The following is a 14,156-nucleotide window of genomic DNA, read 5'->3' on the forward strand; positions in this document are numbered from 1 at the left end:
GCTGATTGGACGATGCCTTCCAATAGTAATTTCTGATTGGTTGTCAATCCTAAAAAACTTAAATCCTCAGACTGCGGCGTCTAGAAGGACCGCCCATAAACATCAAAGTCATTGGGGGAGTCGTTTTGTCGACCTCTTTTCCCATTGGTCCACAGAGCTGTCAATGAACGCCTCTTTTTCCTCAAGCCAAGATAACAAGCAGGGCTGGGCGATATTCACAACGAAAGCAGTGATGTTTCGGTGGCAGGTGATACTGCTGTGAATTGTTTGGTAAGCTGCACGGACACGTCTGCTAGATTTGAGTGAATTTTAAACTGTTATCTTTCCTATCAGCTTCACTGCTGTGCTTTAGAAACTTGAACGTTTCGAATGAGTCGATGTCGTTATCGTCCAGGACCGTATGTTGAGAAAACCGAAAGGAGGGAAAATAAAGGAAACGACAGTTCAGAAGACTGTGTGGTCCGGAGAACGAAGCTGCCAGCTAATACTAATTAAAGAAGGATAATACACACTCAAACTGACATCGCTAACCGAGGATAATCTGGCCAAGGATAACCTCGACAAGCTCTAGGTGTCGAGAAGATAAGTTAGTTGGCTTGGTGCGAAGATATCTCAAGACTGCGGTGACGTCTACCTAGTACTGTCACCTTTAAACACAGAAAGAAAACCAAAACAAACCCCCAGCCGCCGTCCAGGTAAGCTTTCTTTGGAATATATGTACACTTGGTACACCATACTTTGCAGCTAATTGTAGCTGCTAGAAACGAAACCCTCACAAATAGCCTGGTGTAACTGTAATCTCTGTGAACACATTGCTACATCCACCACCATTTTACAGTAAATCGCCGCGGGGCTCCGTTTAGCCTCTGCTTGGAATGGACTTTGTGGTAAGAATGTAGGAAGCAAATAGGCTCCATTGTCGTCCCCATCCTCAGTCATCCCTGACACAGCCGTTTATTTACCCACGTATCATACAGACAGTTCAGCTGAGTTAAAAATCAGCAGCGTGTGAGTAAGATTAATCAAGTAATTTCCAGCAGCTGTTTAGCGTCGTTTCTTTAGACTGATCTAAGCAAATCAGTTGCAAGATTTATGAATATATCAGACAGAAATGTCCATCTATGAAGCTGCTAAGTGCTGTGGCTGGTCAGAGGAGCTATCGCCAAAGGAAAGAGGAAAGGTAATCCATATAACACATTGTCATAATCTGATATTAGTGAGCATTTTTTTTCCCCCTGCTTGGTTAAAGAGTCACATTACAAAGCAGCATGACTGGCTAAGATAACTTGGAGATTTGCCTCCAGCTGCCATATGTTTTACCAAAAAGGAGCTGTGCTGACATCACTGCTGCAGTTTCATAGTAGCTAGAATATCTTAAGAGGTAACCTAAGGTAGGGGTCCAGGTGCAGGGAGAGACAAAAAAGCCTTTCAAGTTAATTCTCTGAGTGACTGTGAAGCCTCAGGGTAGACATGGAGAGAAAAATCACTCGGCTAGGGTCATCTCCCTTTAAAATCCTGTCTCAAGAGAGCTCTGCATTTTAGAGAGAGAGAGAGAGAGATTGTTTAGTGTAATAATAAAAAATAACATTTTAAAAATGACAGCAGCCTGGCTCAAGCCCCTCGTCCAAGAAATCCCCTGCTTTGCTTAACAGATATAGTTGTATATGTAGAAAAACCTAATTTCGAAACTCTGGCAGAGATTTGCTTTTGTAGCATCTTTCTTGTGGGATGCATTGGCATATCGGTGTGTTTTCTTCCTCACTATGGGATATTTCTATTTTAATCCTTTTGGTTCTCTCTGTTGCAGCACTTTGAGGATGAACCACTTATCGCTCAGTGAGCTATGTTGCCTGTTCTGCTGTCCACCGTGCCCCAGCAAGATCGCCTCAAAGCTGGCCTTTCTACCCCCTGAGCCGACCTACAGCCTCATGTGTGATGACAGTGGCAGCCGATGGACGCTGCACCTCTCCGAGCGTGCTGACTGGCAGTACTCGGCCCGTGAGAAGGAGGCCATCGAGTGTTTCATGACACGCACCTCAAGAGGGAGCCGCATTGCCTGCATGTTTGTCCGCTGCTCACCCAGCGCCCGGTATACTCTGTTGTTCTCCCACGGTAATGCAGTGGACTTGGGCCAGATGAGCAGCTTCTACATTGGCCTCGGTTCACGGATCAACTGCAACGTTTTTTCCTACGACTACTCTGGTTATGGGGCCAGCTCTGGGAAGCCTTCGGAGAAGAACCTGTACGCTGATGTAGATGCTGCCTGGCAGGCGCTCCGATCACGGTAATGAAGCGTTATAATGGATGGATAAGTAATATAAAATGACGTGATATTAAAACAACTGAGCAGTATGCAGAATCCTGTAAGAGACTTATTTGTGAATGCACAAGACTCCTGCAGTCACTCAAAACCTGTTTATTAGGATGTGATAGGATGTGATAGCATGGAGAAATGAACCTAAATGGCCGTTTAGATGACTCATGACAAACAAGGAGTTAAACCCGATGAACTTTAGGGAAAAGTAAAGTTCCCACAGTACTTGAAATGATTGGATTTTTTTTTTTTTTTTTTTTAAATTAGAGTATCTGAAGGGGAAAGTGAAGTGACATAACACAAAAAACTGTAAGGAATATGGTTATAAAAAAAAAAAAAAAAAATCCCCTACAGTGTGTGTGGTGGTAATATTTAAAGCCTTATTAGTCATATTAATAGCAGGTCCCTGTTTTATGTCTTGGTTGGCAGCTTTGTATTGCTAACAGGAATATTATGAATAACAACAGTGTCAACCTGTGTTTCTGGCATGCTGTAGAAATATGGGGGCATTTTAGAAAGTGTTAAATGATGAGGATTAGTGAAGGAAATGATGATTTAGATGGAAAAGGGCAAAAATGAGAAGATGTGAACTTCTGAAGGTGCTGGGGGCGGAGGGATGACTACTTAACAGAACTTCACAAAATCATGAGGGAAGATGATGAGGAATGGCTTAGTGGGGATGACATGATGTTCTTGTAGGCGAAGAAACGTGGGTTCTGTGATTACGCTGCGCCCCCTCCTCCAATAATATGTAGGTGTGAGCGGTTGCTCTGCTACATGTTTGTACAGGTGACTAATTATTGGCTGATTGGAAACTGGTATTTGTTTTCCCAGTTGATGATAACCTACTTGTTCAGGACTTTCTGTTATCTTATTGTGGTTTCAAAGTGCACACGACCCAGCAGGAATTCAGTTTGCAGTTGAAGTCTTGTTCTATTACACTTCGATAGTTATTTTTAAAGAATCAAACTTCTTAGTAATTGGTTTATGAAAGACTCTGTATAAAGAACTCGTTCTCTGCATCACTTGTATCTGGTCCTCATGCTCATGAATAGTTTGTTACTGCAGGTGTGAACTCTTGTTCAGCTTCAGTTCCTTCCCCCAGATAAGGTCGTCTTACATGTAAGCAGTGCTTATCAGTTTGTCTAACGCTGTGGCCTTCACTTCCTTCCATTTGTGTTTAAGGACGTCTGCTTATTGTCTCCAACCATCTCGTCATCTCCTTCTTTTGTCCTTTGTGTCACCACATTGTGCTTAAAGTCTGTAGGTTTGCCAGTAGAGTGCCTGTACTGAAAACCCACAAACAAAACATAAGTAGAACTGAAACGTAAACAGAATTCATCAGTCGCTTTTCAGATTATTGAATCAAAGCCCAAAATACTTGTTAGTTCCCGCTCCTAAGATATTTTGGGGGAAGTGGATGAAGGTAGATCTTTGATCTGGGGAATCTGTGGTAGACCTATTTCACTGTGTTCCTGATATTTTACACAACAGCTAGCTGGAACGTATTTAGGGGGGGGTGAATTAAAAATGAAAATAATTTTTAGTTGAAGCTCTACCTATACATGCAGGGTAGAAGCAAGAAAGCAAACATCAACCTGCTGCGATGAAACAGGATGTGGAGGGTGTGTGTGAGTACTATGTCCATTATATCTGTGAGTTCTTGTTTTGGGAGAAGGGAAAGATAAAATTTCATCCAGTAAGACTGCTTGTCTGTATGTTTCCTGCTGGAAGACAAATTACTAAGAGAGCAGATGGGGAGACTTCAGAAGTGTTAAATGCTGGAAGAGAGGAGACAAAATGATCGAGATCAGCCTTTGGGGGGGAAAAAAAAAAAAAAAGCTGTTCTTTAAGTGTGGAGTGTTCCTCCTGTGTTATTGCTAGTGTGGGAGTATGTTCTTTCTGTACTAAATGAAGGTTTTGGCACTGACAACAAATCTTACAGTTTATTAGCTGCTGACTTTTGATGTGAACCTCCCCAAGCACTTTCACAGAATCTAATGAATGGGCTTCTGTAAATAAGGACCTCTTATATAAGGAAGCTACAGAGTTTAACTAGAAAATTGACGGTAAGGCTTTTGCATTTAAGAAGCAAGCCACTGCTGTAAAGATGAAAAAGAACCTGCTTTTCTGGTGGTTAAAAGTCACATGTCTGTAGGTATAGGCTTGATTGTTTTCTTTTCTCATCACCCGTTCGAAACCACACTCCTGGAATGACCTGATTGCTTGTCCCCGCTTTTTTTTTTTTTTTTTTTTTTTTTTTTTTTCCCTTCTTTTAAACATCACTAACGACTTCTCCAAGTCAAAATAACAATCTAGTTTACACTGGTAAAACTGCTTGGACTGTAGCTATAATATGCAAAGGCAACATGTTGTCATTAGCTGATTGACTTAAAAGCTAACACTACTCACTCGGCTCCATATTTAACACCTTCAGGCCACTTTAACTTTTTTACACTGCTTGCTACCATCAGGTACGATCACTGAAGCAGGGCATCAAATACAGGTTCTCATGGTTTTGTAGGTTTATTTGGAAGAAATGTCTTTGAGATAAGATGAGCCTTTTAGGAACAAGAATTTGTTTTTTCTTTTCCTGAAGGCCTAACCTTGGGGCTTGACTGCATATCTCGTGCTTTGTAGTCACATGGTTAGCAGTCCCACAGCAGAATTAAACTACGTGACCCATGGGTCTTGCAACAAAGACGAGTTGAACAAGGTTAGATGACTTGTTTTTTTTTGTTTTGTTTTGTTTTTTCAGTCCTGTGCTTCATATCAGTGTTTTATTACAGATGCACACATTTGTAATCTGTCCGTCCTAGTAATGGGCAGGTGCTGAGTGTCTGAGAAAGCTTTCTGTACCCGAATGGTCAGCATTTAAGAAAAGGTCATGAGACATCAAGGTATTTTAGAGCTTTAGAATTTAGCTTTTCAATGTGATTCTTAGAAAATCCACTCTCTGCGTACAAGGCAAAACACATGCAGGACATTAAGTTGTAGTGTTTTTTTTTTTTTTTGTTTTTTTTTGTTTTTTTCTCTTCAGTCTAAAGGCCAGTGTAGACACTAGTTGTATTTGTGTCTGTGTGTGTATAGCTACTTTCAGCTGCTTCCTTGTCACATGGGTTCACTGGAGCAGGTAGCATTTAATCTGTATCTTGATAATAACATCAGATGTACCTAGTGTCAAAGTGCATTACCTCAATATCTGATCTCAGTTCTCATTAGTTGGGCAAAGTTGGCTGACTTGTCGACATGGTGTGTCCCACGTCACATGAAGCAACGCTTCTGATTAAGCTTTCATTCTTTCCATTGTTACTCTAACATCACTGCACCTACATGTAGGTCTCTCAAGTTTTCTTGGTTAGCAGGAAGAGTTGGAGTTGGATGACGTTTCACCTTGTGGTAGTAGGAATGTGGTCATACCAGGGTTTTTCCTTGCTTTGCACATGCCTTTGGGGGGTGACCATACGCTAAAGCGCACACCTCCTGCGTACATTAAAAGCAACCTAACATTATTTCACAGAAATCAATGTTTTTTATTTTAAGAGGGTTTTTTTTTTTTTTTTTTAAACAAATGTCTTATTTTTGCTTGAGTAAATGAAACCCGGATGTAAAACAAAAAAAAAAAAAACCCTCAAACAAACATTGTGATGAAATGCTAATGATTTGATTTTATTAATTTTTTTTTCCCCAGCTGGTTACAACCCCACTCCTGACTGAAATCAGATTTGGAGCAAACCTGACCACTTACTGTGCTGTCTAGCTGATTGCATCACATTCTGTGTTTACAAATCAGTCTTAAAATTTACAACATTACACACACAAGGCTTTTTTTTTTTTGCTAAAGCAAATGATGTGCGTCCATTTGAAATTTGTGGTTCCCTTGATCCCTGGATCTCTTGGTTTATAGCCTTGACTGTGTCATTCTCTCCTTAGCTCTGCTCATTTTCCTGTTACATTTTATATACACATTATGTAAATATTCCCACTATCAGAAATCTAACATCAACACTCTTCCTTTGTTCTGGATGGTAGTATTTGGCTAATGTCAACAAAACCCTTTTGCTATCTTGTACCATATCAGTTCAGGACTCAGTTCTGCTTTTAGGCCAGTGCTGCAGTACATCAGATTCAATTCTAAGTAACTCGACTTCATATTAATGCTGCGTTGGGCTTTTTTTTTTTTTTTTTTTCACAGAAAGATAAAATGACTGACTTTTATGATTTTATTTTTTTTAATCAACACTTAGGATTACTTGCTTGGTTATCACTGAATTATATTTTGGTAGTTTAACACTCCCTACAGACTTAATTTTGGAAACAAAATTAAGTCTGTAGGGAGTCTTTTACAGTTTTATCAATATTTTAGTCTTTGCATGCAGAATCTTTAGATTGGTTTAAATAAGGTTTCTAGTATATTGGTCTTTCTCTCAGCTGTCTCTGCCTGATCTTGAGGGCTGTGCCAGATTTATAATTGACTGAGTATGTGATGGAGAGTACAATTCAGCCTTTTGACCTCGCTGAACATGAATCGACTAGATGGCATTATCACATCAAAAGGCCTCTCTGCATGGCTTCACATTAGTCGGTTGCCTACATACCTCGTGCTTGTATCTCATGTTAGATCAGGCTTCCAGCTTTTAAGAAGAAATGAGCTCTCAACTCTAGCGGTCTGCGTTTCTTTTCTGACTGAATTTTGAACACTGTAACCTGACACTTTCTCCTTTTTCTTGTTTTTCTGCATCCTTCAATGTTTTTTCACTGTATGATTCAGCAATGTGCAAATTCACCTCCTCTTGAGTATTCACTTACTCGTGTGGGTTTCACTTTACTGTGTTACTCTGTACTGACAGAGGCCAGCCACCTGTCATTTTGCTGACTGTGTAAGCACAACTACACAGCCTTTGCCACCAAAACACTCCCATGCCTCACTGGATACGGCACGCCTTTCACCTGAGCTGGGAGTGGGTGAGATAATGTGAGTCAGCAGGGTTCTACACGTACATCCTCCAGTATCACACTAGGAGTGTGCTTAATGGATGAATGAAAAAGATTATTTTAGAAGCGATGAAACTATATGTCGTGAAATCAAGTGCCGGAAGAGGGCGAGTAGTTGATGAAGGCCTCTGGTCCAATTCCTTGCTGTATTTGTGTGTTTAAACATGAAGTGGCACTGTATTGTTTTCTTTTGCCTTGGAGGTGAAGGCATGCCAGCAGTCAATCCTACTAGACTAATATTGAGTGGTAGCCTAGCAACCAATGCCTGAGCTTTCAGACTAAGGTGTTTCCACACTGTGGCCAATAAAAACAAACAGGAAACTCACTTCCTCATCAATAATCTTATTGATCCAGGTCGCAAGCACTATCCATCTTCTTGGAAATGAATGGAGGGGAGAAATTCCCAAACATCAGCATGCATCAAGACACGAGGAAGGCAGCTCGATGCTCTTTGTTTGCTTTTCTTACCTTTAAATACCACTAGTTGCCTGGAGACAAGCCGGCTTTATCTATGAAGTAATCTGGGTGGAGTTTGATTTCTCACCTGACTGTTCTCTTCAGCACAGAAACAAACTCTTCTTAATGTCCTCACATACTAATAGATTTAATTCACTTTCACTGACTTCAGTCCACATCACCCCTATGTACTTGTACACAAAGTGTAATAATGGATCATTGAGCATTTCAGTGAAGAATTCCCCTGCTGTAGTGCAGATGGTACTCTAATCTGTGGTTTGTTTTTTGTTTTTTGTTTTTTTTTTTATAAATTGCTGTACATATGCGCAGGACTTCCTGAGCATATGTTTGTGATGGTGACGGCTGTGGAAGGAGGATATTTTTGGTCTTCAATGCGCAAGAGGTGGGTGGTCAAGAGGGAGTGAGACACACAATAGGGGAATGAGGGAGGACGTGATGCATAATAGAATGGATTTGTGTCAAGGGACTAAATTGAAGGTTTGAGGGATTGGTGCAACTCGGAACCATGGAGCAAGCCGAAAGGCAGTAGAGTGTGGTGTTGGCTGGGACTTAAGCAACTAAATAAAAAGACTAGGAAACAGTCAATGTGTAGTTATCATCTTAAAGGTTCCTTATCCCGGCCAGTGTTTAACATTGTTGCTCCACAGCAAGACGTTCCTGCTTCCTGGTTTGAGGGCTTTTTGTGCAGAGTTTGCATGTGCTAACCCTGTTTGCATGGGCCCTCCCGAGGTACACTGGCTTTCTTCCAAAGTCCAAAGAGGTATATGCTGGGATAACTGGTGATTATAAATGTTACCATTTGAGTAATTGTGAGCATGAATACTATCTCTGTCTGTGTTGGCTCTGCGGTAGGTTCTTCCAGGGTGTTCCCTGCTCTTTGGCCCATTGATAGCTGTTATAGGATCATTGGGTTCATAAGCCTGTATGCCGGTATTAGGATACATAGCAAGGGTAGCTTTCACATCTGTGAGTGCACCATTAATGCTGAACAGTGTACACAGATTTGTATATACATTTTGCTCTTTAAACCAAAGCAACTGTTCTCCTCAGTTCCCAGATGCCTATAGAGAGGAGGTGATACTACTACTACATTTTATATGTGGAAATGATTCTTGTTTGCTGTCTGATTTCTTTTTGTTGTCGGAGTTCTGGTGACTAATAATTTTTGAGTGTAAGCAGGTACACAGTTGGTGTCAAGAGTAAAAGACAAATTGCATTTGCTGTAATTCAGTCTTGAAACCATGACCATCCCATTTACAGACAGTGACTGAAGGATGGAACAAGAAGTCATGGCCCAGTTATTTGCTGGCTACATCAGAAGCCCAAATTAAATGGCCATTGCCCTTGGAGGTTTCTCAGCAGTCCAGCTGAATGATGGGTTTTCAGATTTTTCTAATTTTATTTATTTAATTTTTACCTTCCTTACAGTTTCTTCCTTTTTTTTTTTTTTTTTGTTTATTTATTTATTTTATTTGAAGCTAAAGTAACATGCCATAAATAACAGAAGTTGTTGCCAAAAATTCTCATAATCAGGCAATTAGGTTAATATTTAGCATTATATTAGCTTTTAGCTTCTGAGAAATGGCCTTTCTTCAGTAGGGCTACGGGAAGGGGGACGGCGGTTTGATTATAGTGAGTGTTGTTTATTTTTTATTTTTAAGTTTAATAATCCATTCGTCAAATTTGGCAATTTTCAAACTATGGTTCAGTTTCAGGCAAAGGCGCTGCCACATCAGAAAGGGCGCTGCATTCTTCTACAGTTTTGTACAAAGACTTGACATTTTGTTCTTGTCCTTACAATTCGTCTGTTACCTAAGCAGCTATATTGTGTTGTATAACCAAGATAGGCTTTCATTCCTCGAATTGTGTACATTGCAGTCAGCTGAAAGTCAAGTTGCTTTTAATACTGTAGCATCAGCCTTTGCTAATGCTTTTCCCATGCAGTGCCAACCTTTTCACCCCTATTTATACTGTGTAAAGACCAGCTGATACCAATAAACAGTTCCTATATTGCTGCTCGTGACTGTGTCCAAGCTAGACTTTGCTGCGCCTGTGTGTACATTTCCATATTTAATACATCACCCTGCACTTAAAGTCTGTTACCTTTAATAGCAGCAACACTACATTATTGCAGGTTGTTCTCTTGCAAAGGGTGTAAGTATGTTAATCCATCACAGCGTTTTAAAGCGCTGCTAGACTTTGGTGTTCGTGTAGTCATCAGTGTATTATAGGAGTGCTGCAGAGCTAAGGCTCTAATGTTAGTGTTCATTTGAAGTCCCTAATTTTAATACTAGAGTAGAGCTTTATTTGTCATGTTGTGACTTTACCGTGCAAAATCCAGCAGTGCAGCGGCAGAGACAGCAGCAATGCAGTGTTTTCAGACTAGTTTTCAGGTCGTCAGCAAGAGTGGGTCACGTTCTCTGTAATCAGCTGTGGAATGCCGCTCCCCCCCACCTATATTTATTTCTCCCTCACCCTAAATACAGTATCTGTCCCTTTTGCTCTATTTCAGCTTCTTTTGCTCTCACCACCCCCCCCCCCCCCACCTTCTGAATCACGAGACATTAGGGGTGGTCCTCTTTTTAAGCTGCCCTGAAAAGCAGCACAAAGACAGACTTACTCAGCTATAGCTTGATCACATCTTGGTGTGCTTGTTTTAGGAGTCACTGTAATCACAGAGTCCCTGACATGATGGTTTTACTGATAAGTGTATGAGTAAGCCTCATTTTCTGATAAATAAATGTGGATCCTAAAATAAAGCATTTGCTCTTTTTGTTTTGCCAGCTAAGCTGCTTTGTGTAATTAACTGAAGGCCCAACTGGATGCTTGCCAGTGTCTGGATGAGCACACAAAATGTATCTAGCTACTAGTAGTGTAAATATCCTATTCACGATAAGCAGAGGGTGATGTTCCTGTACTGTTTGTCCTCCTTGTAGGTATGGTATCCGTCCAGAGAATGTGATCGTGTATGGTCAGAGCATTGGCACCGTGCCCTCTGTAGACCTGGCTTCTCGCTATGAGACTGCTGCAGTCATCCTCCACTCCCCGCTCACCTCTGGCATGAGAGTGGCTTTCCCTGACACCAAGAAGACATACTGCTTTGATGCCTTCCCAAAGTGAGTGGACCGTATGGACAGATGGCATATGTGGTAGTCAGGCTAAATCTGCCACACAGTATACACTTAAAGGGCTGCGGCCTCACGTGCATTTAATAACGCAGCACTGTATGAATAAATGTGCCAAGGAAAGCACACAGCTTAGTTGAAAACTGGATTTATTTATAAGACAGCAATTCAGGAAGTAAGTTTTGTTTTTTCTCTTTATGGGCCCCCCCCTTCCTTCCTCCCACCTCTCTTCCTAGTTAAGCACCCAGGAGAGTCCTTAAAAAAGCAGATATTCAATAGCTCCCCCTGGTGTAAAATCAGGAAACTAGCTGTGCTCCTTTTTTTTTTTTTTTTTTTTTTCCCAGTTAATTATTGTTTTAATTCATTCATTTAGAGAATACTTTTAGTAGCAAGAACATTAACTAAGCCTCCGTTTCCCTTTTTTTCTTTCTTGTGTGTGGTGTTTTTTTTTTTTTTTTTTTTTTTTTTTTTTTTTTTTTTTTACTTCCCTATTTCTGACATGTTTCCTCTCTCTTTTTTTTTCTTTCTTGTTTCTTCTCTCCCTCCCCCCCCCCCCTCTCTCTCCAAAGCATCGACAAGATTTCCAAGGTAACATCACCAGTACTCGTGATCCACGGTACAGAAGACGAGGTCATTGATTTCTCCCACGGGCTGGCACTATATGAACGCTGTCAGCGCCCAGTGGAGCCGCTCTGGGTAGAAGGGGCCGGCCACAACGATGTGGAGCTCTATGGACAGTACCTGGAGAGACTGAAGCAGTTTGTTGCACATGAGCTAGTCAACTTGTAAAGGAGCTGGGGGAAAATGGCGGAGAGGGAAGAAGAGAACACCGCCCCAGATTTAAGGAGAAGCCGAATGATGAATGAGGGGTACAACATTTTATTCTAATTCAACTAGAAGTTGTGTGTTGTACCAACATTTTGATGGTTGACTGCCCATAAATCGGGCTTGCCCACACCGTCTGCTCCACACGCTGCAGCTGTGAAGTACTTTTTTTTTTTTTTTTTCTCCTTTTTTCTTTTTTAAATTTTCTTTCTATCATGTTGAAAATTGCACATTGTGAAATTCTGTGTGTGAATAAAAGGAGAAGCAGACGTGTGCACAGGCAACATACCATGTGTACTTGCCATGTATGACTGTGTATGTGCCACATTTTTGCTGCCTTTTGTGAAGGACATGGTCCACAGAAACTTTTGACAAGCTGTGCTGGACCAGACTCACTCAAATTCAACTGAACTCAGTCTGACTCTACAGATTTGGTCTAACGCACTGCAGTCACCATGAATTCTTCTTTTTTTCTTTTCTTTTTTTTGAGTACTGTTTCTTATATATTTCTTAACATTCTACTTAATATTGCACGTATCAACTGTCACTGAAGAACTGTACAAGACAAACTGACATATTACCCTTCCGTGTCGGTGTTGCCAAATGTGTAGTATGATACATTGCAGAGATTTAGGAATACAAGGAAGTGTACTTTTACAAATCATGTCTAGAACCATCTCCAAAGCTTCGTTAGTTGTGTGAATCCTCCACTTCTGTTTAGTTTTAAAGTGGTACAGTCTACACAGATACAGCACAAGACAAGGCACTGTCAGCAGCTTATTGTATGTAGCCGGTTTAAAGGCCGGGACTGTACGTTGTTAAACAAGGAAGTGTGAGTTATTTCCTCACACTGGAACAGTGCTTACATCAGAGTTTGACTTGAAGTATTGTTGGTATAAGATCAGTTTACTACACTGTAGTTGATGAAATTGATTCTTCTTGACAGAATTAAATGCAGGGCAAGTCTGTCGACAAAATGCCATCTACCTGTTTTGTTTTTTGGATTTTACCCATTTGTCTGTGCAGTAGTTGTCACGAAGCTCTGTGTTGACAGTGTTTTATTTCCTGCCTTTGGATCTGAAGAGGTCAAGTTACATAATGTGCATAGCTACAAATCTCTGGTGTATCTGGATCACATCTTTCTGTCTTGTTTGGGTTGTTTGTTTTTTTGGGGGGGGGGGTTTTGTTTGCTTTTTTGCTGACAATACTGTAATTACTGTGACGGCAGAGGTAAACCACTAAAGCCAATCAGGAATGGTGAACTTTATGAAAACTGCTAGTTTTTCCAGCATTGTCTTAAAAAACAAAAAAGACAATGCTGTGTTTTCAGTCCTCCCATACATTTGAGCTGAACAATCCTCCCTGTGTGTGTGTTGGACAGTGGGTAATGTCAGTGTGAGTGGCTCAACATTGAAGGCCTGTCATGGACAGAAGGTTTTCCTTTTGGTTTGCATGAGATGTTCATTTGCTTTTTAATGCCAAGTGAGGCAAGATGAGCTCTTTTTCAGTGCCCATACAAGCCAATGTCAACTTGCAGCTGCATGTCACCCATGGCTTCCTCCTGCTTTGTCTTTTGTTTTTGTTTGTTTCCCCCAGTATCTGGGTTGCACTTGAGCCTGTGTTTAGAAAGATGGATCAGAATTTGTTAGTAAATTAAATGAACCAATAAGCTAAAGGGTGCTACTGTAAACCTTCAGGTCTGATTCGTTACAGGTTGAGAAGAAGAAAATGACTCTAGATCAGAACCATCATTTCTCATGATGGTCTGTTATGAAAACAAGTCAATCATGCTTTTCTTTTTTTACTTTTAATTTGTTTACTGGACTTTTTTTTTTTTTTAATAAATAAACCTGTTCTTTTTACAACCTTTTGTCTTCGATTAACCTATTAACTGTATTTCTTGGTAGTTCTCAAACTATTGATATGATGGAGACTAGGCCAAAATTTTGGCTTTTCAAATGATCTTTGTACTGCTCATCTTGACAAAAGTCATGTCTGGTTTGATTTGATTTTGTATGACATATTTCAATACAAAAAGAAGCTGTATGTAGTAACATTAATAAAGTCATTCTAACATGGATAGACGAAATAAATGGTATTTGACAAACAATCTAATTTGTGCTTGAAATTGTGATCCTGGAGTGAAACCGTGATAAGGATTTTGAATGTTGCATCTGGTTTCTCTGCCCTGCAGTTGGGTCCTGTTTTTGGCTACAATGGATCCAGCAGACCCGAATCTGCCAAGAAGCATTTTAGGAGGTGATGTGCTAGCTTAATTTCAGTCAGGCCTACTAGCTTGGTGTCTGCTCCATCTCCAGAGCTGACTGGCACCTGGCATTTATCTGCATCTTTGTGCAGCCCAACTCCTCTGTCTCACCCCTCCCCAGCCTCACCCCTGCTTGTTACCCTGGTGGACTCCT

At 40.7% G+C, this 14,156-nt stretch overlaps 1 protein-coding gene across 2 annotated transcripts; it reads left to right on the top strand.

Moving 5' to 3' along the window:
- The first annotated feature begins 73 nt into the window (after window positions 1-73).
- On the top strand, window positions 74-13,846 carry abhd17b (abhydrolase domain containing 17B, depalmitoylase). Of its 2 annotated transcripts, XM_085475086.1 has the most exons (5): window positions 75-270; window positions 395-695; window positions 1,808-2,284; window positions 10,723-10,902; window positions 11,481-13,846. In XM_085475086.1, exons 3-5 carry the CDS (start codon window positions 1,818-1,820, stop codon window positions 11,698-11,700), a joined length of 867 nt encoding a protein of 288 aa, XP_085331212.1. In that variant the 5' UTR covers window positions 75-270; window positions 395-695; window positions 1,808-1,817; the 3' UTR covers window positions 11,701-13,846. The 2 variants fall into 2 exon arrangements, with proteins under 2 accessions (XP_085331214.1, XP_085331212.1); XM_085475088.1 differs by lacking the exon at window positions 395-695 and having other exon boundaries at window positions 74-270.
- Window positions 13,847-14,156: the final 310 nt, after the last annotated feature.

The sequence above is a fragment of the Copadichromis virginalis genome, linkage group LG12, assembly GCF_057382275.1.
Source record: "Copadichromis virginalis isolate Kocher_CV1m ecotype Utaka linkage group LG12, C_Virginalis_male_GT1.1, whole genome shotgun sequence".
NCBI lineage: Eukaryota > Metazoa > Chordata > Actinopteri > Cichliformes > Cichlidae > Copadichromis > Copadichromis virginalis.